Source organism: Macadamia integrifolia, chromosome 8, assembly GCF_013358625.1.
Source record: "Macadamia integrifolia cultivar HAES 741 chromosome 8, SCU_Mint_v3, whole genome shotgun sequence".
Classification (NCBI taxonomy): domain Eukaryota; kingdom Viridiplantae; phylum Streptophyta; class Magnoliopsida; order Proteales; family Proteaceae; genus Macadamia; species Macadamia integrifolia.
Window position 1 is genome coordinate 15,255,736 of NC_056564.1, and position 27,769 is coordinate 15,283,504.

Sequence of the window (27,769 nt, forward strand, 5' to 3'; positions counted from 1 at the left end):
TAAAACTCTAAGGAATTGACGGGGCCTACACATACAGTGGAGCCTTACTATGGCTTGACATGCCGCGAATCCTCTTGAAAGAGAGGGGTGCCTTTGGGAACACGGACACAAGTGATGCATGGCTGTCGTCAACTTGTGCCTTCAGTGGAATTGCTTGAACCGGTGATAAAACTATCAGAGCACCTGATTTCTAAGGAAAAGTAGGGGCAAAACTGTTTGATCCATACAGCTCCATATTGGTACCATATGAAATCCAAAGGTCACTGATCTCTGATTCAATATCATGTACTTAAACCATGGGGCCATATAAATGACATTCTTATGAATACTATACAATGAGTAAATAAATGCAACTATATATAAATAAATGAACTAGAAAATTTGACAACCGGTCAATCTAGATTCTTCTAAAGTCTAGAGTGACATTAAATGCTTCCATTATATTAACCAACTGCACAGACTAATCAAAGGGGGAATAGATGAAGGATATGATAGGATCCTGGGCAACTTATGAGCTGATGAAATGATGAAAGCATGGCAAAAGTTTTTCATGATGCTATGATTGGACTTACAGAATAGTGAGTATCGAATTGAATCATAATTTTCTTTTATTGATAATTTATACTATTTTACCTTCAAAACCAAGATCGATCAAGTTGAAAATCGATTCAATCCAAGTGATCCTAGCCGATCCGATCCAATTTTGAAAGAAAAAGCTGCTCCTTAAGTAATCAAAACAATCCACCCTTTTTAGGTATGTAATTGGCTGATTTGTATCATTGGTATCGGCCAAAAGTACTATCTTTTTTTATCTTCAATTGATGTCAAATTGATACCAATCAATAAATATCGATATCGTATCGGTTTTGGAACTGCCCAATACCGTGAAGAACCCCGCCCCCGACCCCCACACACAAAACAAAAATGGGTGGGGGGATTCTACCTTTCGTCATACGGTGGTCTAATCCGTGATTAGACCGGCCCGTAAATCCTAATAGACAAATACGACCAAGATATAGACCAGATTCAATGCCATCCTAAACAGTAAAACGAAGCGAGTTGAAGCTGATGATGGGAGAGGTTTGGCCTTTTGGGACGTTGGGTGAGGGGGAATTACCGACACATTCCACGTGTCAAAACAAAGAGAAGAGGGAAACTGGTTAAAGCATCTCAATTCTAAAACCTCTACGATGCTTAGTATTACCGTATAATGTCTCAGGAGATACGGACACGTAAGCGTGATGATGACGAAATAGGTGATGGAATGGTTGAGTAAGAGTGCAATGTTAGGAGGATTGTGTGGGAAAAGGGTAAGGAAATAGGAGAAAAAGGGTTATATAACTTAGATGTAGTTCAGCCGTTGGGTCATCCATCATCCACCATCCCATCATCCATCATCATGTGGTGCATAAGCCACTGGTAAACAGGTGATTGCAGTTCCACTGCACCTTTCATAAAACTGATTGTGGGCCCACTAATCCTTACTCCTCTCTCTCTCTTTCTCTCTCTTTCTCAACTCACAGAGAAGACAGGGTATAAGACAAACTGGGCTTGCACGGTTGCACCAAAGCTGCCTTAACTTATTTAAAGGTGGGTGTGGGGCTTTTGAGCCATTTAGGGAAGACAACCTTGTTGAGGTGAGGTGAGGTGAAGCGTAGCTAGCTAGTGATATGGGAAGACAACCTTGTTGTGATAAGTTAGGCGTCAAGAAAGGGCCATGGACGGCTGAGGAAGATAAGAAACTCATCAACTTCATCCTCACCAATGGCCAGTGCTGCTGGCGAGCTGTCCCTAAGCTCGCCGGTCTCCTCCGCTGTGGCAAGAGCTGCCGCCTTCGTTGGACTAATTATCTCCGTCCTGACCTCAAGAGAGGCCTCCTTACTGAAGCTGAAGAACAGTTGGTCATCGACCTCCATGCCCGTCTTGGAAACAGGTCCTCCTCCGCCGCCCCAAATGTTTTCATCTTCATTATTCTATTTTCATAATTTCATCTATTAAATAAGATTTAATTTCTCTTAGTTGGTGGGTCTTAATTCTCTCTTTGGTGGTTGGTGACACAAAAAATGTTGTATTTTTTTATTGTTTTAGGTGGTCTAAGATTGCTGCAAGATTGCCGGGAAGAACTGATAATGAGATTAAGAATCACTGGAATACCCACATCAAGAAAAAGCTTACCAAGATGGGAATAGATCCAGTCACCCATGAACCCATCAATAAACCATCAACTACTACTACTACTACTAGCTCACAGGAGACACCTTCTACAGTGGATCATCAACATCATGAGCCAGAGTCTGAAAACCTTCGACCACCGTCACCGGAGAAATTAGATGAAAGCCATGCAACATCGGAGGAAAATTCAAGCTCATCACCACCTGAAACTTGTTGGGGAGCTGAGACTGGATCTACTACTTCTGATAATAACAGGGATGATGACCCATTAATGAACATCCTATGGGAGAATGATGATACACCTTTTCTCGACGTGTCTTGGGATTTTCCGGCATCGCCGTCTGCCGGAAACACCATTAACAATGTTCATATGTCACCGTGGGAGGAGAATTGTGCGAATTGGTTGTTGGACTGTCAAGACTTTGGGTTTGAGGAGTTTGGTTTTGGTTGTTTCAACGACGTACTAGACATGAGCGTGAACATTAACACGTTGGACATGGGTGATCACAAGCTGATCTAACTTGCACCACGTCAGTGACAATGCGTAACATCACGAAGCACAAAAGGGGTTCACTTTCGACCTTTGGAGACTTGATTGATTTTTATTTGTCAAGGATGAGTTAAAAAACTAAGGGGTCCTTCACCCACCTCAATGAAAAGCAGAGAAAGGAACACAACATCAAAAGGTGGCTAAAGCAGCTCACTTTTAAAGCATGCTGTGTGTTTAATTAGGGTTTATACTTATAGTGTTACAATATAGAAATGTTCAGATGGGTCTTGTGAATGTGAGACTCTTGTATATATCATATATGTACCTTAAGAAGAAAAAAGAAGAATAAATTAATTAAAGAAAAAGTTCTTTTTCTCTAGTTTGTAAAATAGCTATAAAGTTTTTTTTTTTTTTTTTTTTGGGGTGGGGGGTGGTGGATAAAGGGAGAAGTTTGATCCAACTCTTGAATGGTTTCATTAACACTCCCCCTTATTTCTTCACACTTCTGTTGATTTGAGTTTCACCACCCACCTTTTCTTTTTTGGGTTGCAAGGGAATGGTTATAGTACTACTAGGAAGTTTGTCTAAGACTCAAACACACATGACTCCACTGTCCTAGATAGTGTATTATTGTGAGCACCAACTCACGTAAAAGGTGATACTGTAACTCATTTGTTGATGCATGTACATTACATATTCGAGTCATAAGCTTTCTAGTCCAATCTTAGGTCACCTAAGATTAAATAATAGAAACATGAGTGAATAGAAAAAAGGAGAGAGCTAGGTTCCCAATATGTCGCAGTAGTCGATGTTGTTTGTAGGAACTTAGATCTTGAAAATCATATATTTTCATAAATTAAGGGAGATGGATCTATATTCTAGCCTCATATATTAAGATCATATATGTTAGAGAGGGAAATGTTCCTTTCGATGGGTGTCAGAATATACAATAAATGGTTTACAGTAGTAATGATGAGAGATGAGAGATTAGCTTGAGAGATATTACATGAGAGACTATATTTTAGCATCCATGTACGTGTCGTTCTTTTCATACCTAGGGAGTATGAAATTTCTTTTCCATGCTTGTGGACCCATCCTTGTTTGATGCTTGTGTGTGCGCATCTATTGGTCCCCATGTTGGCACAAGGGTCACATGACCTGACAACTTTCTTTTTCCTAAAAGAAAAAGGAAAAGAAATACACACAACTTTCCTTTCACATTCTGTCTCCTCATTAACTATACTATTTCACTATCCGCCATTTAGCCTGGATCCCATGGATGGTGTGACATGGGGTTCTTGTAACTTCTTAAAATTCAACATTTGAGGAATTCTCTTCAGGCTTCTTGGGCTTCTAGCACCAGCCAAAAAGAATAAATCTAAGAATATGAAGGTTTGCTTGGGAGATCAGCTAGAGGCAATTGGGCTCTAGCCACTAGCCTAATCCAGGAAAGGTCATTGGTCGGACCCTCCTACCCCATTTTCTTGATAAATAATAGCATTTTAATTGTTAATAAAAAGTGTGGCTTAGTGAACCCCTTGCTGGCTGCTTGTAGGTCATATTTTGGCCCCAGTGTGACTCTTGCATTAGGAGGAAAAAAAAAAAAGCATTGCATCTTATGGGCCCTAATCTAAAATTAATCAAGTAGGATTCTCATATTAGGATTCTAAAATATGCCATCAGAAAATGGGAAGGGATTTTTTAGCCAAATATGCCCTTCTTCAAACTTTTATTTCTCAAGATGTGTACAATTATATATTAGCCTTGAAACAAACTTACCTCTTCCATATACTGTTGCTTAATATCAAAGTTTGTGTGTTTTTTTTTTCTGATAGAATATCTAAGTTATTCTTCGAGGTAAAGTTAAAATTTACTATTTTCATTTCATCATCATTATTATTATTGTTGTTGTTGTTGTTGTTGTTGTTTTAAAGAAAACATCATCTTATGATTCGGATCAACCTGAATCGGATTGTATCAAACAGATTACCTTAATTTTTTTAATAAAAAAATAGTTTTTTATTACATTTTCATCCTTGAGCCGTACCTGAATATTAAGATCAAATCGATCAAGATCAGGGATTGATCAAGGCAGATACCGGTCCGATACAATCCGAATTTTATACTTTTGTGATTCACAAAGAACAGCTTTCTACTTAGTGGTGTCATTTGAAATTTGAAAATAGAAACTAAAAAAATTGAAGGACCATGTGTCACTGTGAGGACTGGTTCACAGATATCATACGTAGCTCTTACGTAATCATATTGGTAGCATTCCTCATAACATATCTCGCCTATAATGTGTTTTTTTGGTAAACTCTCCTATGATGTTTGAGTTGAAAAGTTTGCAAAAAGTAAACTACAAGATGTATTTATTAGGCTTTGAGTATTGTACATGACTCTAATGTCCAAGAGGTCTGATTGATTTCTGTATGGAGGAGGAGTTTGAATTATTTGAATTAGTGGATTTAAACCGATTGGTTCAGCTTTAACTGAATCTTTATTGATTTGACTTTGATTTGGTTTTTTCTAAAACCGGTATAAATCGAAATTGACCAGATCAGATTGATCGAAACTAGAACCAAACTGCTAAAAACTTGGGGGGGGGGAACGAAAAGAAAAGAAACCGTTTTTTATATTTTTTAAAAGTAATCCATGTAATAATGGAAGGTGATGATTTGAAATCATAAGATAAATTTGAGTCATTTATTTTTTTAATACATTTAATCTAAACTATTTTTGACCAAAAAACTATCAATAATAATCTAAATGTCTATTTTCACCCAGAGTTGGGATGTGTAGAATATTGATACACATGTATAGGCATACACGAAATGTGTGTCAATACAAAAATAAGTACTTGATTGCATTAGATTCTGAAATTAAAAAAAAAAAAATTTTTTTTTGACATGTGGCTAATCTAGACCATGTCATTTCTATCCAACAATCAAAACTGACATATCATCATACCAAAAAAAAAAAACTGACATATCATCTGTACAAGTGGCAGAATAAATGCTTGTGATATTTGGTAAAATACTAACCTTTATGACAGTAATAATTATCGCCTTCCAATGCCTCATCTTTCTTGATATGATAGTAATAATTTACTAGTTAGTACTAAGTGTAGCCCAGTAGACCCCTTGTTGGCCCCCTATGAGTCCTTTATAACATTGTATTAGGAGTGTTATATATTGTTAGCCCCTTCTTTATATTTTAAAGAAGGTTGAAACTGCTAAAAGGATAAGTTTAAGTTTCCCAAGATGTAGCTTAAAATCTGAATTGCATGTCCCCTCTCATATTACATATTACGTAGCACACTGCCTATAAAATGTCCTAAACATTCCTTCCCCATTTTGCAAGTTTCAAGGGAATCCTTCCTCTAAATGGATATATATAGATAAACAAAAGTGAGTGCTCAAACATTATAAATTTTTTAAAGACTTGTGTCAATTCATGGGATGTTGGACAATTAAAAGAAGATCAGAGAGCAAGTTGAAGTAACAATTATTAAAAGGGGATAGAAGGATTCTCTTAACAAACGACATAGATGAGTGCACCAATGAGGTGCTATGAAACTTCATACACAAGAGGGCAATAATATTATTTCGTACAAAGAAAAAAGAGATAGAGAGGATGGCAACCTTCCAATTAGTTCATCCTTTCCTATTATTAAATAAAAATAATAATGATACAAGTAACCAATATTTTTAATCTAGTAATGCATTTCTGTTTGTAACTTTGTACCACACCTAAGAAACTCATAATGGGGCTAATCATAGGGTGCAAGATATTCCAACAAAGAAATTTCTCAATTTGCCCTAAATGCTCGCCAACCATGGTCTATGGAGTGATATAAAAAATAAAGAATAATAATAAAAACTACTATTATTGTAGTAGTAATGAGTTAATCATCAGTCAAGCCGACCCTGGATGCCACTTGGAAGGAAACCGTTTCATTTTGGTTTGGCACATTAGAGAAAGGGCATATTCAATACACTCATGTTTTTGCGGTTGTGGGGTCTGAGAATGGTCATAATGTATGCAATCTTACCTCTACTTTGCGAAAAAGCTGTTTTCAGACTCAAACCCTGACCACTCATAAGAATATACCAAAAGTGTCACTAATCTGACAAATTTAGTCCTTGTTGCCTACTTTAGTGGCTGTGGACCAACAAACCTAACCAATGGGTGTGTGTACAAGGAATGCAAAGGAGTTGGTGATTCTTGATGCCTCTATGGACCAAAGTAATATGGTCTACATCAATAGGACTCCTAGTCCACCAGAACACCATCAGTGATTATTCTCTGCAGTGAGCATCGAATGGTTGAGAGCATCTGGACACGCACCCCGAGGTCCCCTCGGCCATCTGATGCTCATTGTATCATTGCACTCACTGCGGAGGATGTTTTTGCATTCTTTAAAGTTAAGGATTAAAAAAAAAAAAAAAAAACTAGGAAAGCCATCTATTTGTTTTCATGACTTGACATCCAATTGAACTCTCTCTCTCTCTCTCTCTCTCTTTCTCTCTCTCTATTCTATGATCTACATACATCTACCTCTGTTTGGTAGTGTTAGTTGAGGATCGACCCCAGTAGAATTAGAAATAATCATAGAACCTAGTATCAATTTAAGTATTAATATGATATGGTCTGTAATCTGTACATTGACACTTTGTCCCATAAATCCCTCAAAAAGACACATAATGTATGAAAATTCTATTATCCATGAAACCCACCACCATCATCTTGCAGGAAAAAGGTCTCTCTTTTGGCAATAAACAACCATATCTTTTCCACTGAAAATAAACCAACAAAACAGTGCACAACCCATTGTAATTTGCATCCCTAATGAAAGGATATTGGGTAGATACCCTCTCTCTCTCTCTCTCTCAAGGTGAGCTTGGCATGATATGTTGGATAAGAAAGGAGGGATTCAACAAAGATCTGGAGACCCTAAATCCAAGATTCTAGTAGTCCCCACAGTTAATGGTGGGTGGTGGACTGACCAGTACCTAAGAAGAGTGGGATGTTGAATCATATGTTAGTTGTGGGTTAGCCTATCAACTGAGGCATGCTTCATAAAAAAACACTGACAACTGGTACTATTGCATCAAGTGTTCTTCAAGCTCATCAACACTACATAAACTAAGAAAGGTGCTCTTATCTTTCTTTCACATAATAGTTAGTAGGTGCCACCAAAAAAAAAAAACCCCCTCTAGTTAAAGCTTTTGGGCTCCACTTTAGAATGAGTAGGTAGCAAAATCATTGCTCTTTTTCAGCACCAGAGAAAAAGTTCTACCAACCACAAGCATCAACACCAATTAAATTAACCAAAAAGAAGGGAGCAAGAAATGTGTACCATGGAGTTATCAGTTATGATGAGGGAAAAGGAAAATACGATATCATCATCCTCTCAATGGACTGCACTTTCTTTGGGGGAACAAATGGTCCAAAAACTCATGGATCAAGATTGTCCAATCAATCCTCTGCTTGGATTCTCTTAACAAGGCCTTTTGTCTTATAGGTCCTTTAGGTTTTATAATCCACTCAAGTTCTTGGTTGTATTTTTTATTTTTATTTTTTTTTAAACTAATTTCAAAGGTTAGGTTATTTACACATCCACAGGTTCTATGAAATGGAGAGGATTCTAGCTTTGATGATTGCAGCATGTCTAACTCCTTACATCACAAGCCTAAAATATTCTTTCTTGGTTATACTTTTGGCTCAATTAGCTCTGAGTAAGAATGACTACTAACTGGTCTCTCTTCCAAGCCCAACTAGAAACAAAGGGAGATAGACTGATAGACCAACCACCATGGATATGAACCTTAACAATTTAAGCCACCTTTAGATGGGAATAATAGACATCTATTTAGGTGTTGGGACTTGGGACTCTGCATAGAATTCACCTTTAAAAGCTAGCCCTTTAAGAGAGGGTGTCATAGTCCTTATAAGCCTTCACACCAGGCTACTCACATCCGATATGGGATTATTACTTTCACATGGAACCCTAATAGTAGATATGGAATATTTCATATACCAATTGGGTCTTTGCGAATCAACAACGTCCTATTTGTCAACATCGCGTGCCCATAAAAATATGTTTGTATTGCTGTTAATAAGAGAACTAAACAGATACTAAACATGGATTGTTTCCTATTGCTTTTTAGTCAGGTCTTAAAATACATTTTACATAGTATAGAGTCAATAGAATTTAGTGTTCTTGTTATGACAGAGAGTCCTTGTGATCCTTTCTCCATTACTGTATACTGGTGACTCTTTGTCCCCTTCACACTTGAGTTGGTTTGGAAAGTACATCCGTATAGAAATTTTGTCAAAACAGAACGATTTGATTCTTAAGTTGTTGTAATATTTGATTTGGGATGGCTGTCATGTATTGAAATTTTTTTCTCAAGTTCTTGAAAATTGAAATTACCAGTTCCTCAGGGTCAAAACCCCATTGATGCCATGGATTCCTGGAAGTGAATTAACTCAAATTTGGACCAATTTTTCTTATGTCACAGTTCACTTTGGTCTTGAAAAACTGCTCATTAATTAGTTGTCTCCATAGATTTGGCCATGTTTACTTTTAGTAGTAGGTAGTAGGTAGTGGGTAACCCAAAATCCAAAGATCCTGAACCTCTTGGAACAGTCAAATCTTCAGTGGGTTAAGTTGGTGAAGAAATCTATATGGTTGAACGAGGGGATGAGTAAGAAAGAAACAAAATGCAAGTGGGTAGGTCACAAGCTTTTATTATTTCATGGACTTTTGCAGAGTATTGTAGCTCACCTTAGTCTTTGACGATTTGTCATCACCAGTCCCGAGAGATAGCTATGGCACTGTGACTTTTTGAAGGTAGATTCAATGGGGAGGTTTGACTGAGAGAGAGAGAGAGAGAGAGGGATTTGTGGGTGAAGAGTTCACCTGTGTGTACAAGAAAAATTAGATTTTTTTTTTTTTGTTCATAACTGGGCTCAGTTCAACAACTCAAATTTAATCCATAAGCCCATGGGCCATCTGCCTTGTGGGAAACTGATACCTATAACCAAGCCCAACTGTGCCGTCTACCGTCTCAGCATAACTAGGCTTGGGCTCAACCCAATTGACCTCGAGGGCCCAACAAATTATGTATGCTGTGATTCAATCAATACCCTTTGATGCATTGGTGTGCATCGCCATGTATATTTATGTATCTTTATATGACTGGTACCATGTGCTTCCCCATAGGCATGTGTTTTTAAAGCTATATGTTGCTATTTTGTAACTTTGTGTTGGTGTATGATGTCTTGTATTCCGTCTCAGTTTAATCCAGGGAGTACTAGTGTAGCGCCTCGACAGGCAGGATAGCGGTCCCGCCAGCTGGTTAGCTGAATGTGGGGGTTGCAAGGGAGGGCAGGAGGCCCCCCTACATAGCAGGGGGTGTAGGGGGGGCGCAGCCCTCTGCTCAAATTTTTTATTTGAGGGCAATTGTGTATTTTTCGGATTAGGGTTTTTCTCTAAATATTTGTAGCGAGGGTTTCTTTCTCTGTAATGCAAGCAATACTGAGAGGTGTGAGGGACGAACGTTGTAACCTTATTCTCCATTGATAGTGAAGCAGGATCTCATCTCATCGGAGACGTAGGCAATTTTGCGGAACCTAGTAAATCTGTGTGCATAGTTGTTCTTGTTTTTGCATTATCTTCTGCATCGTTTTAGGGTTACATTTCTACACTTTGTTCGGGCTAAAATTTTACATATGAGCAAGAACCTTGGGTTCTACTTGTCGACAAATTTTGGGGCTGATCCAATTTGCCACATGACGGATATTTGAACCCCTCTTTATGGAAAATTTTGCCTGGAAAAAAAATAGGGGAATATTCTATCTCAATCTACCATGTGATTCTAAGGATTCAAAATCACTGGTAGCCCATGGCTTACTAAATTGTGGAAGGAAATATTTGGGCTTCACCTACCTGATTGCCCATGCGGGCCTGGACTTACAATTTCCCACATGGTATATTTAGGCCACCCTTTCCGAAGTTTGTGGTGATTGGACCCAAACTTAATCATTGGTCACAACTTTCACTTGGTAGCCCATAGCCCACTATGTTCCAGAAGGAAATACTTGGGCTTCACCTTCTCGATAGATCAGACGGGTCTGGGCCTATAAAGAGGAATTGAAGTTGAAAAAGAACGGTGGATGATCCCAAAAGTTCCCAAGAAGGCCACAAAGCATGGAAAACTGTGCCCATAAAAGGCCTCAAATCCCATGCATCGCGGCCCAAAGGCCCACCAAGGGTGTCCAGAAGAATTCGGCAGCTAAACCTGTGCATTCGTGCCGCCCACCCCATTATGGGGCCATAACAGTTGCAGATTTTGTGGCGAAAGCATTCACTCATTGGTTACCCCAAATCTGATACAGTGCCAGTTACTACCAAAATTAGAGGACCCGAATAGCCGCTAATATACATCAGATCAGGTTCACATATGAGAATAATTTTGTAATTTCTTCTTGATCATTGTATTAGTAAATTGCACACCATATCACAGCCATGCATAGTTCATAAGATGTGCTTTTTCTTCCGATGAGGATCCCGGCAACACTTTAGAGTACTGATCATGTTGTGGATGGTTTCCTTTGATTAAGGTTGTTAATCAGATCTCAAAAATAAGGAGCAAGGCACCAGGCACACCTTGGACAACTCACACGGGGTGTTTACCGTTCTTCATTACTTTCAGTGAAAGTTAAATGATTTTCATTCAACCCCGATATGATCCGATTCTCATGCGGTTGTGTGGTCAATATGGGCCCACGGGACTAGTCAGGCCTTTAGTCTGAATACCTGTCGTTAGCAAAAGAACAAGAAAAAAAAAGTGTTACACAGTAGTTAAAAAAAAAAAAGGACAAAAAGAGGGGGAAATGCCCCATAAGAAATTGAGTATAATGAGAGCCAAATGAAATGAAAGGTTCATGTTTTATGTGGGAGATTGTACAAGTTTTGAGAAAATAATCGACTCATTAAGAATCTTGAATAGTATTTTTAAAATTCTGAAGAACTACGCGAAGAGGCAATTGAATAGGTGAAAAAAATCCTATTCAATGGACAAAAATTAAAATCAAATCAATTATTAATCGGTTTCAAACTTCAAAACTTTAATTTATCTGGGGTTTTTTTTTTTCGATTGCAATAAAACCGAAAAAATCTAATCATATCAAAATTATTATTTTTACTTTAATTTTCAAAACTGAAACTAAACCAATCATCAACCGGTTCCAGTTTAATTGATTCAAAAATTTTTTTTTCTGATAAATAATTCAAAATTCACTCTTTTTTTTTTAATGAGCTTAAGGTTATGTTGGGTATGCATCCTGGTAATGGATCTTGGTTCTGGAACACATTTTACCACAAGAGAAATGAGTTTTAGAATGTGTTTTAGACGTAATATCTAATCTAAAAAATGTATACCAAATAGGCAAATACAGCATAAATCGAATCCACCCGTGCATGGCAAGTGACGAACGGCCACGTAAAATTATCTTCATGAAATTCCAATCGTATCCTTTTAAGAACCACGTGTCAAATAATGATGTATAACATATATTGAAGAAAAAGCGGTTTCCACTACCAGATCAAACGAAAGACGGCTGGCGTAGAAAGGTTAGAGGGTTAGGTCTCAGAATTTTGGAGATTGTGAGAAGCAGCTCACCGCGCAGTTTATCTTATGAGCTATGTGACTCATCCGTATCGGAAATCGTGACGTCACTTTCCAACTTCATTTTTTTTTTTCTTGTAAACTTTCCAACTTCAGTGATTTCTCTGTCAATTGTGAGTTGTGACTCATTCCTCTCTCTCTCTCATTGGCGTCTCCTGCAACAGACAAGCTAGTGAATGCATGGCTTCCTCATTATTAAATTATTAATTGGATAAGTGCGGAGTTCCTTTTCGTCTCTTAAAATCTTAATCGAGTTGTCTCAGTCAGGTTAATCTTCTTCTTCTTCTTCTTCTTGTGTTGCTGCTCTGTATCTGCTGCTTCTCATTATCCGCTTCTGTTCAGGTACGAATGCAATCTTTACTTCCGTTCCTTTCTCCTCCATCTTCTTTACATGAATCCTTTTGTGATATGCTATCCCATCATCCCTTGATATATGTTTTTTTGTAGTCTTTTTTGGTAAAGGATCCCCCCACATCCATATGAGAATTACAATTTCGGATTTTTTTTTTCTTTTTCGATTTTCCATAACTTAGACCCAACAGAGGAAGAGTATTCACTGTTCATATAGTGACAACACTGTCTTACCGAGTCGCTTAGGTATCTGTCCCGTTGGTTTCCCGAAACGAGATGATTCATTTTCCTATTACACAAAGTTTGATCGTTTGGGGGATTCAGTTTTCTTCGCTTCTTTTCTGTTCTTATGTAATTTCTTATAGTGCTTGTGATTTCAATTGTGTAACTAATGTAATGATGCTTTAACTGGCAATGACCAATGTTTGTATTGGCTTAGAGTCCAAACTATCAGATAAAATGGGTCATCTTCTTGTGATTATATGAATAATTGAAGAACAGTCTTAGTTCAGATGGTTTGGCCCCCCGGATAGTATAGTTTTGTACCATAACTGGTCCTGATTGGGCCGGATTCACTGGGTTAGACAATAATAATGCCTAGCAATTGGCAATGTATCCTGTTTATTTTCCTCCCCACGGAAAGAACTTGTAATTTTGTTTCTTATTGTTGTTCCTGATTCTCTATGTGTGCATTTCAATACTTGGGTTTTTCTTGATTGAATCTGTTTATGGAAAAGTTGAATCATCTAACCAAGTCATAAAGAGAATTCCATTTTATAGAGTCAGCCAATGTCCTGTGTATCTTACCCACAATTGAAAACAAGTCCTTCGGATAGCTACTCTTAGTGAGTCTTCTATAAAACAACATTATAGGATCTTTCCTCCACCACCACACCCCACACACCACCCCCCCCCCCACCAAAAAAAAAACATATGTTGAGAGGCGAGCAATGTGCAACAGAATAGCTTAAACTACCTAGGAGATTCTAGGATTTTAGTTAGCTTATTGGGCAAGTTCATGAATAATCTCTTCATAGGATATGGGACTACTAGGATTCTGTGCAACCTGGTAGCTCTGGACTCTGTTTTGCTTCCCTCTTTGTATTTACAATCAAGGATTTGCTTCCTCATTAAGATCTTACTTCATGTACATAGACGGTATGAATAAATTGTAATTGAATCACCACATATATGTTAATATGAGAAAAATTTACTCGACTTATTTCTAGTTTTCTGATTTTCTTGTGGTTATTTTGTTAGTTACTATTTGGTTAAGGAAGGAACTCAGTTGAAAAATCTATTTCCCCGTTACTTGTTCTATTACTATCTCTGCTAGCTGGTATGATATAAAGGAGCTGGGTTCATATCATCTCTATAATTTTAAATTTATTGAATACCTAGAAAAGCAGCATGAACTCTTTAACAGTTTTGTTGCAGAGACATATAACCACACTTATTTTTTTTGGGTACAGTTTGAGTTCACAGTCATGTGGAAGACTGGGAGGCAGGGGATTAACTACTTACAACAACTGAATGCTGCAAATGTCCACACTGATATGTTAGAAAAGGGCCAAAATCGTGTCATGGAGGCTTCTCTTACTCTCATTCGTGAGAGGGCAAAACTTAAGGTTTGTTTGGTCCATCTAATATACTATTTATCTCCACAAGCCTTTCCTCTTTTAACTTGTGGAGTCACCCTTAACATACTACTAACTGTGGTTTTGTTTTCTGCACATTATGTCAATTATATTATGTTAATTCTTATTAAATGTTGATTAGGGATGAATGATGTGATTATACCATGGAAAATATATTTGAAGAACGATTGCAGATAGCATGTAAAGAAAATTTTAATTTACTCTAGTATTATTCACTCTCTTTCTGCCTCTGATAGTCTGCGGATTAACTTAAGAATTAGTTAATGTCAAAACTGGAATTTGCTCCACTCTAGTTCTGGGAAGTTGACAATTAGCAGTCACTATGTGTATGTGTGTCTGCAACATAAATCAACTGTTCTGAAGTTACCTGAGTCTTAAGTTTATGTGTGAATTCTAGTTCTGAACTCAACAACTCTATTTATGCAGAGAACCATTCTGAAGTTACCTAGCACTTACGTGCATGTGTGTGTTCTAGTTCTGAGTTTCCACATTATTTTCTTTCTACTCCAATGGTGGTTTGGATTACAAAGAGAGAATTTGGCTCCCTAGTTAAGCTTTTCCCTACAAAGGATGCTGTGAGGCTTTCTCTTAGACAAGGGATCATGCATTACACCTTACTCTACATCCTGATTGTTGTATGTATTGGAGAAGTAATGTTAAGATGCATGACTTTTAAACATCAAAGCACACTCTGCAGTGCTTCTATTTTGGCGTGGTTCCTTGTAATTGATGGATGCCAAGAATGTCATTATCATTTGAACACTCGATCAGCTTCTTTTTATCATGCATATACTCATTTAAAGCTGTGTATTTTGCCTTTCATTTGAGAGACTTTGAAATTTCACCATTTAGAACATGACATTATAAGCTACAACCTAAGGGTTAATATTGATTTCTTCAGGGGGAGCTTCTGCGAGCATTAGGAGGTGTTAAAGCATCAGCATCACTTCTTGGAGTTCCTTTGGGGCATAATTCATCTTTTCTTCAGGGACCTGCATTTGCTCCTCCACGGATTAGGGAGGCAATCTGGTGTGGCAGCACAAACTCTACAACTGAAGAAGGTAAGTAAAATTCTCTTTCATTGGACAGGAGCTTGTAACATGCTCACCAACACTATTTCACAATTATCCTGTCAATGCATCTCATTTGCTTATAAATTATGCCAGCTTTTATTGTGGTATGATTTTGTTATATTGAAAATATTGAACATGCCTATCTGTGAATTTGCTTCATACAATGTACACGATGTAGATTGGAGACACAAGTGTCCCAATGCCTCATAGAAGAATGCCTTTACTTTCATTGGTATCTAATCCAAAACTCTGTATGACTATAGATTAATAATTACAAAAAATTTACCTCACTGACTGCTTAGAAATATAGCAATGGAGACGTGTTTTTTTTTTCTCCCATCGTCAGGGAGTATTGACAAGGACAACAGACAGTGAAACCAAATTTTAGGTGAAACTCCAAGTTGATTGTCCGGAGAAAATTAAAAAGTACTGGAATATATTCTGAGCTTATTGATATTTTCCAACTGAAATAGTATATTCTAACTGTGGATTTTTTATAATGGACTAGAAATAATTAGATCCCCGATTTTTGAGCCAATCTATTGTTAGTATTTCATTCATAAAATAATACTGGATTTTCAGGGTTTATCATCCTAAATAAATGCATATATTATTGGTATTTCAAGAAACCAAAGTGTCAGCAGCTATTTGGTTTTCCCCACCCAAACGGGTTAAGCTTTCGAATCAAAGTGTATTTTGTGTATTTAGGATGGTAGGATGTTGTTCATAGGTTGAATAAGGATGATGACACTTCTTTAAAGGGGAGACATCCATTCTGCCCTTAGGTGGCTTTAAGTTACATGTAGAACTTTTCTCCTAGTTTTTCTACATTAACCCCAGCTTTTTGAAACAAGTACTTCCAGTCTCTCCCTTTCTGTGGGTAAGCATATAAACAAAAAATGCTGATTCTGGGTGAATTGATGCAAGAAATGTCATTGGGTTCACATTCAGAAGAATTGTTGTTCCACTCTTGATTAGAACTTGACAAGCTGGGTTACATCATCTTCTAAATGGAAATCATACAAATGACAGAAACTGTTAGAATTAGTCAATCTTTGACTTTGCTTGCAGAGAAGAATTATATAAACGAATCTTCATCAATAATTCATCATATTTGTACAGTTAAAAATGGATTCCAAGATTCAAAATAGAAATTGAGTATTAGGCTCAAGATCTTTTGGCTAGAAGAAGGAATGATAAAGAAAGGACAGAACTGATGGATTAAGGTATAAAAGGCTCTTCAATTGATCTGAGCTCCATATTTAATAGATATGTAAGAGAGTTGGGTCAATCCAAATCTACTTCATCGGTTTTAATCTGGATCATTCCCACGTGCTCATTTTTTTTTTTCTTTGAAGCACCAGTGGCATTGTCCTTCTGTTGCATATCATATATTGGTTTTATTCTGGATCATGCCAAATGCTTGCCAGTCGTTTCTACTAACAATAAACATGTTACATTGTTATTCTAGATGCATATCATCATAATCATGTTGTCAGCAACAGCATTGAAAAGAAATAAATACAAAGATCACCATGTCTAATGCCTCTCCTAGCTGGAAGAACTTTAGGGGACCTGTTTATCAGGATAGAGATGTCCAAAGACAAGTAATTCCTTCATAACTTTTTGACCCGAGGTGTAAACCATAACCTTCGTATCCACATTATCATATGACTTCTCCTTTGCAAACCACTCCCAACTGCCACGATCCTTTCATCTGTTCTTGAGCTCATAGGAAATCAGAATCTCATTCACAATCATTCTATTTTTCGTGGAAGCTCCTTGAGAGGTGAATATGACATCATCGGGGGGGGGGGGGGGGGAGGGCGGGGTGGTTGAAACTTTGGTGATATTCTAGCCTAACATTCCTCATTAAAGAATAAATTGTTGGGTCTAAGTGCCTCATCCTTTTCCATGTCGAGAAATGTCCCTTCTCATCTTGTCCTTCTCAAAGCACTAGCAGCTGCACCTTTTCCAGGATCTGACCTCAACTGGCCCTGCTCCCTCACATTGTTTGGAAAAGGGTGTGTATCTACTTGGTATATCTAATTAGCCTTTGATCAAGTAATGGTGGATCCCTGATACAAACCAATCCATGTTTGAACTAGAAACATGGTTCTCTAAACCAACCATTCAGCCCCACTGTGATGATGGTTAAAAAAGGAAAAAGGATCATGTTTTATTTTTATTTGTGCTTTATTACCTGTATGGAAATATCTGAATAACAGATCATATTATATGCCTCAATAGAGTGGAAATGTACCCTGGGTGCAGGAAGGACTTTTTGCATTTCTCGTCATTTTCATACATGTGAACTTACTATATTTCAATGTTATATGCATTTGGGAATTGCAGGGAAAGACTTAAAGGATCCACGTGTTTTAACTGATGTTGGGGATGTTCCTGTTCAAGAGATTCGAGATTGTGGTGTAGATGATGATAGATTGATGAAAATTATAAGTGATTCTGTGAAACTTGTGATGGAAGAAGTAAGCCTTTTTTTTTTGTTGGATGTATCCAGTGTTTGCTTTTCTCCTTTAAAGGCTACTTATTGATCTTATCTCAGAAAAAAGCAACGATCTCATGTGCAATTAGGAATTTTGTTTATTAACCCACCCTGAATTGTATATGCTTTAGGCCTTTGTTCATTTTAGTTTTAAACTTCCTTTGTTCTATAACAAATTGTTTGCACCCATCCCTTTTTTTTTTGGGGGGGGGGAGTGGGGGCAGGGGGGAATGGGTAAGGGGGAGGGGGATGGTACCACCGAAAGTCCCATTACTAAAATGGTAAACTCTAACCTATTGGATGAGTATGTATAGAGCTTGAAGCAAGCTATACCCTAATCTATTGCATTTAAGATGGGGGAAATTAACGAAATTAACCTTGTCCATTATGAGCAAAGATTTGGGCTTCTATGGCAAGAAATATTTGTATGGCAAATCTCAGTTCCTGCATCCTCATTTTCATGCACGTCTAGAACTTTTTCTATTCTTGATGTTACACATGATAACTAGTACAAACCTTCCCTGTAAATAGCCTGTAATTGAAGGAAGTAGATGCTGATCATCTGTTATTTTCTTAGCAGTTACTGCTTGTTGGTTATGTTGGTATAAACTAACATAACCAACAAATAGTTAATTTTTATGCTATGACCTGTTCATAACGTTAGATTTCTTTGATTTTCTGTAGTCATACTGAATAATACTTTTGTCTCTCTAATATAAATTTCTATGGATAAATTCGAATCCTTAACGTGTCTCAATGCTTATTCAGGATCCACTACGCCCGTTAGTTTTAGGTGGTGACCACTCAATATCTTTTCCTGTTGTAAGAGCTGTATCAGAGAAGCTTGGTGGACCTGTGGATATTCTTCATTTAGATGCCCATCCTGATATCTATCATTCTTTTGAAGGAAACAAATATTCACATGCTTCTCCTTTTGCCCGAATTATGGAGGGTGGTTATGCACGGCGGCTTCTGCAGGTAATCTACATTCTGAATTTATTTTATTCTATTCATTATCATTTTCTATTTGGATTCTATAGTGCAGTTGACAATGTATATTTGCAAATAAACATATCTATTCATGAGGACCATTTATGCGAAATTCTGCGTGATGTGGGAGGGTTTATAATTTTGCATTTCTTTTGTTATTTATTAAACTGAAAAGCCCATTCTCATTTTTTACGCTTTGGAGATTGAGGAGTTGAATGTTCTACAACTACAATGATGGTAAACCTTCTGGAAGCTAAGAATTAACACTAGATTGTTGCCGGCCACACTCCGTGTTTCAGAATGATATTAAATACAGCAAACACTGATGATGCTTTGCAGATGAATAAATAACACATGTAAGATTGCTTTATAAGTCCACCTATTTATGCCATGTGGAGAGTCGATTTCCCCACTCAGGCCATTGGAATAGATTGGTTAAGCACTAGATTGGCCATTTGCCAAGTTTCTGGCCACATCTCAATTATATGGGCCATCTTGTATTGAACATTTTCCCCTGTATTTTCATCCATTAAATCATCATATCAAAAGTTGATTTTTCGACTGTTTCTTTAAGATTTGTAATGCCACCTGGAAAAAATTCAACTGGGCAGAAACTTACAATATGAGTTTTGATGGACAAGCATCTCCCCAGAGTTTTCATTTCAAGACTAGTTGTGGTTGCTTTCACATGTTCTAAGGCTTATATATATATATATATATATATATATATATGGGAAAAGGGCAGGTATGCTAGCAGGTTACAATAGAATTAGGAATGCTAGCAAGCCTTAGTCGTTGGATTAGCTGAAATTTGATATAAACCATCAGATTAAAATTTTTATTATAATACTAAAATACATAGTGACTGACAACTGTATACAAGTCAACCAGATACGGTATTTTTGGGAAGCGGGATGTCAGTCAGATTTCCATGGTCGTTGGATTAGCTGGGGCAAATCTACACCATTGATATTCTTTTGTGAAAAATTATAATATTCTGAGTAATGGAAAAAATGTAGCGGTGTCGAGCAACGGTTCTTGGTACGGGATATAACCTTCGAAAACACGGCGAGGCCGTCGAAGCACTAGGCAGTGGCACTTAGGGTGGGTTCGGACCTGTCGGCCTTCCACCAATGCGACATTCTGGCCTACCAAGACACTCTCTATGTCCACTCCCTCCGCCAGTTCTATGTGGACTGCCTTGTCATCGGCACCGTCGACTTCATAGCCAATGCCGCCGCTGTATTCCAAAACTGTGACATCCACGCCCTCCTCCCAGACTCTTGACAAAAGAACATGGTGACGGCTCAGGGGAGAGCTGATCCAAACCAGAACACCGGCATCATCATTCAGAAATTTAGGATCGGGGCCAACTGATTTATCATTGCAATTGTTTCCAAGATATATAAATTGTCTTTTGATGCGTTTAGCCACCCAATCCAACTTGATTTTCCTTTCCGGAATCCAAACTCTAAGAGCCCAATTATAATAGCAGGTTCTTGTAATGGGTTGGTGTGCTTAACTCATAAGGGATTTTGTGGAGATATAATGTATGTATGGAACCCTGATACAGGACAAAACAAGCAATTGCCGGCATATGTTGAGGATAGAAGCGTATACAATATTAGAATTTCTTTAGGGTTTGGTGCTCATCCAAACCAGGACACCGGCATCGTCAATGAAGACTAGCTTCCTGACTTACCTGGGAAGGCCATGGAAGCAATACTCGAGGACCATCATAATGTAGTCCAACATCACCGACTGTGAGGGTAGCGGGCCTCGGATCTGGATCTCCCATCCTCCGTTCAGGGGAAGGTGTCTTCGTCGGATTCGGGCCTTCTCTCCTCTCTCTTGATATCCTTTAGGGTGGATAAGGAAAGTGTTGTGTGTGCTTCTGTGGGCCCCGCACCACCTCATTGCTGCTCAAAAATAGGTGGAGGCCTATTTCGCAGGTGTACTGGGTTAGTCATAAAGTCGGGGTTTGATGATGGTCCAATACGGGGGATTGGGATCATACAAAAAGGGTGTGGAGTCGCCGCCTATGATTGTGGGCATAGGACCCGAGAGTGGGCCCGATTCCTGAGAAAGGGCCCGGAAGTTGGTCTGGTCCAGAGATTTAGGGTAAGAGTCAGGTTGTAGAATTGGAAAGGTGCTAGGCACCCAATCTACCCAGTTCAACCGATCTTCCTACTAGATACTTAAGAATGAACATTTTCCACAATAATTCCTATTCCGCATGCATGGCCAAATTATCAAGCATATGTACATTAAATAAAAACAACTATTTATGTACACTGAAACAAGGTTAATTAGATATCTACATTATGCTTAAATGAAGAGAGCGATTATACCTGAATTTGACCCCTGTTTCGGGTCAAGAGGGGTGGGCCCCTGATTGATACTGACTTTTCTCGTGGATTCTCCCGGCTCGGGGGAAGATGGTCTTAAACTCCAACTTCCGATTTCGGGAGATGCTGATTGTGGTTATCTATGGATGGAGGTCCAGCTAGGATTGGTTACTTTTGGGCTGTTGACTTAGGCAGAGCTTCTGTTAGGGATGAGCTACTTCCAGAAAAGTCAGGTTGGTACTTCGGCTGAGTTTCCACTAGGGATGAGCTACTTCCGGAAAAGTTGGGTCGGGATTTCGACAGAGCTTCCGTTAGGGTTGTCTACTTCCGAAAAAATATTCTGGTGGCACTCTAGCAGAGCTTCCACTGGGAACGGCCATTTTTGGAAAAAAATAGATTGACCTAAAAAATTGATTGAAGATCCCCAAAGACTTGAAGAACACTTTGAAGATCCGAACAAAGCTCCAGATTTTGACAAAGATCTCTTCGTAGACCCGAAGAACCTCAAGGAGGGACGGATTTCTACTTTTGGTAAAAACCAAGAACACTCAAACGAGGGAAGCTAAAAACATACTATTTTTGGCAAAAAATGGATTGAACTAAAAACTTGGATTGAAGATCTTCAAAGTCCTGAAGAACACTTCGAAGATCCGAACAAGATTTCAGATCTTGATGAAGATCGCTCCAAAGACTCGAAGAAACTCAAAGGGGGAAGGGAGGAGGAGAGAAGGGCAGAGCTTCTCTACAAGAATGCTCTTAAGGAGGCTTTGGTGTGTTTTTTCAAGGAGAGGAGGGTATTTATAGTTTTTTTCAACCAATGAGGTGAGGGCACACATATTTACCCAGAGGATAATAGAAGGGCACTCTCCCTGTCGCCCAGTGGTATATTTCGAAATTTAAAAAGATTTTTTCTTTACCTAAAAATGTGAAGATATTTTCTTGCAAACCAATTGGGTGAGGACACACATTCTTTACCCAGAGGATAATAGGAGGTAGTTCTCCCTATTGTCCAATGGTATAATTCAAAGTGTGATGGGAGTGAAGATATTTTCTTGTTTTTGAAAGTGAATAAGATATTTTCTTGCAAATAGAATCTTTTCACAAAAACTGGGATTTTATCAGAAAACCCGACTGTCGGGGGAATTTCTAGAAAAAAATACGGAAGTGTCAGAAAATCTTTGGAAGTGCCGGGAATGACTTTCAGGAATGTCGGGAAAGATTTTTTGAAAACTGGGATTTTAGCAGAAAACCCGACTATCGAGAGTATTTTTTGGGAAAATACGAAAATGTCAGAAAATCTACGAAAGGGCTAGAAAAAATCCTGCGGGAGTGCCGGAAAGGATCTTTCTCAAAAAATGGGATTCTAATAGAAAACCTGACTGCCGGTGGGATTTTCTGGGAAAACACGGGAGTGTCAGGAAAATATATTTTTGTCCAAAAATCCATTTTTTGGGAAAAAACCAAGAAAAAATATGCCGGGGGAAAATCCGGGCACCAGGCAGGTCTGTCCAGGGCTGCATAGCCTTAAAAAGGGCACTGCACAGAGTCGCAGGGCTTTGTATAGTGCCAGGCCGGGTCGATCAGTGCCGGATTGGGCTGATCGTGTTTGATCGGGGTTAGATCAGGGTTGGTCGGAATTTAAACAAGGCTGGCTTAGACTGATTAGGGTTGATTAAGGTTGGGTTGTGTACAGGTGTAGGGTTGCATGCGTCGGTGTTGCACGTGTGCGTCGTGCATCGGTGGTGCCCGAGTGTGTGCATGCATGGGCGGGGTTAGGGGGTCATGTGCATAGGTGATGCCCATGTGTGTGCATGAGAATGTGCACGCATGGGTGGGGTTATGTGGGTATGTGCAAGGGTTGGCACGGGGTTGTGCACGCGCGTGCAGGGCCACTTTTGGGAATGATTACAGGAGATCCGTAAGTCCGATTTTGACGCACCATATATCGTTGGAATCATATTTCCGAGTACTATCCATTCGTATGGTCACTTTCGACTGGATTCCTTCGTATATAAAAAGTCAAAATTGGACCCTCTTTCTTCCCGCATTAGGTTTTTAGGGTTTTCGGGTGAGTTGGGGGCTATCAGGGTGAGACTACTACAGTCAATTGCATCTCGTCAATTGGAAGTGAAGATTCGCGTCCATCATCCAAGTATCATCATTGCCGGGGGAGGGTGACAAAATTAGGTGTCTACACTGACGTCATTGATCCCATAGAATGGCACGTATGGAATGACGATTTCACGCTTGACACACTGTTTAAAGGGGAGTAAGAGAACAAGGGCACTGGGGCGGGGACTTCTATCAGGGTGGATTGGAAAGGTTACAAGAACATCACTGATGCAGCCGAGGTTCAACCCTTTACCGTTTCCTCATTGCCGGTGACACTTGGTTGCCCTCCACTGACTTTCCCTTCTCTCTCGGTCTTTGAATGATTTTCACGCTGACATTAGCCCTGTTCCAGACAACCAAGCAAGGTCATGAGCAGGAGTCACCAAGATGTTCCGACGAACTTTGTTGCAGCGGGGAGAAAGATGAAGATGACGCTTCCTAAAAATACCGTATCTGATTGAGTTGTATACAGTTGTCAGTCACTATGTATTTTAGCATTACAATAAAAATTTAAATCTAACGGTTTATATCAATTTCTAGCCAATCCAACGACCAAGGCTTGCTAGCATTCCTAATTCTTTTGTAACCTGCTAGTATTCCTAACCCACTCCCATATATATATATATATATATATATATATAGCTTCTATTTCCCCTTTCATCCTATTCTTCTGTTTCTTTGACCACATATCCAATTCATTAGCTCTACACTATGAATCACAAACCAGCATAATAAATCTCTTGTCCAATTTATTTCCAGGAAATACATATTCATCCCAGTGAATATAGATTTAAGCCCTGCAGGGCAGGGTTTTTCTTGTTCCTTTATTCAATGGAATGTTGCATAAGTTTTCTTCCTCATCATGTATGTACTGTTTCACCTGTGTGACATGATGACTGCCTTTCTTCTCATAATGTAGGGTTTCTGATTAATTATATTACAGAAATATTATTGATCTCTGATTTTCTCTGGAATTTAGGTTGGCATTAGGTCCATAACAGCTGAAGGGCGTGAACAAGGGAAAAGATTTGGTGTGGAGCAATATGAAATGCGAAACTTTTCAAGAGATCGGCAGTTTTTGGAGAATTTGGTCTCTCTCTCTCTCTGTCTCACACACACACACACACACACACACACACACACACATGCACGCAGTGATTGCTTAGAACAAAATAGACCAAGTTGGGAATTATCAATTTTTTCCAGAAGAACTGTAGACTCCTTTTATTTCTATGTCTAGAGAATTTATTAAGAAATTCTTATCCCACCTTTGGTTGTGGAAAGCATCTTAGGGTGCCTTACATGGGCATTGAGCACTTTGCAAATTTCTGGATGTTTCCCAACATTGTTGAGAGAATTGGGATCTTTATACAGTTATAGCCTGTCTAGATTGCCAATGTTACTATTAACTCATTGGTAAGAAGGTCTATATTGGCATGACTTTTGCACTACACTTCCTCATATCTCCTTTTGTCTTCATATAAGCTCGCACCATTATTTACTGTTTCTCAAAATGTAATAATCTGTTGGGATAAGGCCGAGTTGTTTGTTGAATTGTAATATTCTAAAAGAAAGTAGAAGCAAAAATAATAAATCAATAGAAACAGTCTGTATTAGATTATAATCCAGGTGTATTCTTACATGTTCTTTTGTAATTCTGGACAGAAACTAGGGGAAGGTGTAAAGGGAGTGTATATTTCAGTAGATGTGGACTGTCTTGATCCAGCATTTGCTCCTGGGGTTTCACACATTGAACCGGGAGGTCTATCTTTCCGTGATATCCTCAACATCCTTCACAATCTCCAAGCTGATGTTGTAGCTGCAGATGTTGTGGAGCTCAACCCACAGCGTGACACCGTTGATGGAATGACTGCCATGGTTGCTGCAAAGCTGGTAAGAGAATTGGCTGCAAAGATATCAAAATGACCCTAGAAGCATGTTGGGTGCTTCCATTGCAAGAGGCATCCCATTTTCCAAGTGCAACCAAGTGTTCAAGAAATAATAAGACATTTTTCTCATTCAATGTCAATAAAACACCCCGAAATGATATGTATACAGTGTAGTGAACAATTAGTTTCTTCTGAGATCTGTTTCAGTCCTTACTTCCTTTGCTTTGCATGGCTATGTATCTGTATTAGAGGCTATACTTGAACTCCTTGAAGAAAAGTAAAATATAGTAAATAATGATAATGAATTGTAATACGGGAGTACCCAAAGCAAAAAAATTGCAATAATAAAGGGGAATGAATCTCTATTTTTCCTACTTTTCTTCTTGATACATTTATGTTCTCTATGTTCTGTGTGGATTTGTGCTTCTTCAGCTAATCAATGGGTTAGGCTTTTTTTTGGTAGAATCAATGAGTTTGTAGATGCTTGGATAGCATACATTTCCTGTTTTATAAGCAATAGGAGAAAAAAAGAGTCTACATTGACTACCCAATCTAATCTATCAATAAACATATAGATGTGGGTCTATGTTTATATAAGCTCAGGGCCATGAAACTTTTGGGCTGTGCTATCTTTTTGGGATGGAGCAGTATTGTTAGTTCTATTCCTCCTCCTTTTTTTTTTTTTTTTTTTTTTTTTTTTTTTAGTAGTGGGGGAGGGGGTGCCCAACCGTTGGACAATAATCGTTGGGAGAAGTTTTCCTTCACTGCTTGGTGAGGTTCACCACTCCATCCTAGGGTTCACAAGCCCCTGTAGGGTTTTAGAACCTTATCAAAATACCACTCCAAGCAATTTTGGTTCATTGAAAGGAATTAGATCTTCTCTAGCATGGGAGAGAGATCAGTGCATATCCAGTGGCTGGAAGCACTCCAGACACTTACCCCAACACCTGCGTGCACACCCCAAAGGGGCTCCCAACCGCTGGATATGACTAGGCTCTCTCTCATGCTGGAGAGGATCAGAATCCATAAAGGAAAATGGGAATGCTCTGAAACAGTTGTATAGGAATCCTTAGGGTTGTCTTGAAGCCAAACAAGGCATGAATGCAAGTCTTTTTTTTTTTTTTTTTCTGGCACGAAGGCAGGCAAGTCCTACTCTCAAAGGATGATCTCTGTATCAGTTCATTGAAAATACAAGGGAAAATGTATAATACAAAATGAACTATATGGTTGAATTAAAAGCCAACCCAAATCTGACACAACCAACATAGTTTACTTCCCATTCAATGATTTGGATTTGCCCAACTAACATGCAACATGACTTAAATTAGGGTGCCAGAATTGCAGTACTCCCCTTCTATACTGCATGATTTTCATCCCAAAATAGAATCCTATAATGTTTAAAATGAGTATTTTAAAAATATTAAAACTTAAGAAGGTATTTACGAATCAACAAGGAATCAAAGGTATTGTTTCCATTCGAATGCTAAGGATTATATGCAGCCTAATAAGCCCCCCTTATAAAAGGGACAATGACACCTATGTGGGTGCTTCTTAATGCATTCTCATTGACCCCTCGTACACTTTCAGGAACTGCACTCTCAGAAAAACATTTCCTCCTAGTTTGTTTATACTGAATGGTTAGTTTATAAAAAAAAACTCAACAGAGAGTAATCCTGAAATTCGTATTATTTCAAATCGGGTCTGCGTTATTGGTTAAAAGGTTAGCTACGCGTACACATACATGAACACGAACACGAACACGAACACGAACACGGACACGGACGGCTAGGAGATGATAGACAGTTGCTAGCGTCCATGAGCCCAAAACTTCTGTGAGCAGCGAAGAGCAAGAAACCAAACTTTTCATCGTCTTGATTAGAGAGGCGGGAATGCTCTTGCTCACGCCCTAGAGGTTTCCAACACAATGTCTGCCCTGAAACGCCGAAACGTTCCAATTGTGGGCTCGAAGCATCTTCTCTATCGCACGGTTCGTACCTTCACCACTCGCAGAGACCATTTCTACGCTGCGGTAGCTCCAGATAGCGGAGAAACCGGTCTTTATGGCTTTGAAATCTTGAAGACACCGAAAGGTTTCCAACGTTTTGTTGACGAAGCAATCGAGAGGTATGAAGTTAAGTTCTTCATTAGCTCTTTAATTGCAAATGATTTTTTTTTTTTTTGGAACTTTGAAATTTGCGTTTTTCAGATCAAGCGAACTCATTTCTTATGTCTCTGGTATGCCTTCATCGACGGAAATCATCCGAGCCATGGACGAGATATCAGACACGGTAGGTTTCCCCGGTCAATTTTCTTTCGGACTAGTTAGTTACAAGTCAAAGAGCTGTGAGACTGATTGGACTAGTTAATTTCTTAGGTTTGCTCGGTTGTGGATTCGGCAGAACTCTGTAGAAATACTCACCCTGATAGGTAATTGGTTATTATCGATGCTATTCCTTTGTATTCGTCCAGCTGGGTTCGATTG

At 38.7% G+C, this 27,769-nt stretch overlaps 3 protein-coding genes across 3 annotated transcripts in view; all 3 read left to right on the plus strand.

The window, feature by feature from the left end:
• Positions 1 to 1,583: 1,583 nt before the first annotated feature.
• LOC122087462 (MYB-like transcription factor ODO1) lies at positions 1,584 to 3,041 on the plus strand. The gene is made up of 2 exons (XM_042656613.1): positions 1,584 to 1,933; positions 2,089 to 3,041. The coding sequence occupies exons 1-2, from the start codon at positions 1,671 to 1,673 to the stop codon at positions 2,690 to 2,692; spliced, it is 867 nt and encodes a 288-aa protein (XP_042512547.1). The 5' UTR covers positions 1,584 to 1,670; the 3' UTR covers positions 2,693 to 3,041.
• A 9,319-nt stretch (positions 3,042 to 12,360) lies between these two features.
• Positions 12,361 to 25,661, plus strand: LOC122087461 (arginase 1, mitochondrial-like). The gene is made up of 7 exons (XM_042656612.1): positions 12,361 to 12,702; positions 14,184 to 14,339; positions 15,271 to 15,430; positions 17,798 to 17,931; positions 18,717 to 18,926; positions 24,378 to 24,488; positions 25,064 to 25,661. The coding sequence occupies exons 2-7, from the start codon at positions 14,199 to 14,201 to the stop codon at positions 25,322 to 25,324; spliced, it is 1,017 nt and encodes a 338-aa protein (XP_042512546.1). The 5' UTR covers positions 12,361 to 12,702; positions 14,184 to 14,198; the 3' UTR covers positions 25,325 to 25,661.
• A 1,214-nt stretch (positions 25,662 to 26,875) lies between these two features.
• LOC122086741 (mitochondrial intermediate peptidase, mitochondrial) overlaps positions 26,876 to 27,769 on the plus strand; it is a 16,609-nt gene continuing 15,715 nt past the window's right edge. The window contains exons 1-3 of the mRNA XM_042655717.1: positions 26,876 to 27,411; positions 27,494 to 27,575; positions 27,662 to 27,715. Coding sequence (XP_042511651.1) covers positions 27,212 to 27,411; positions 27,494 to 27,575; positions 27,662 to 27,715 — 336 coding nt within the window. The 5' untranslated portion in view covers positions 26,876 to 27,211. The remainder of the gene's footprint in view (positions 27,412 to 27,493; positions 27,576 to 27,661; positions 27,716 to 27,769) is intronic.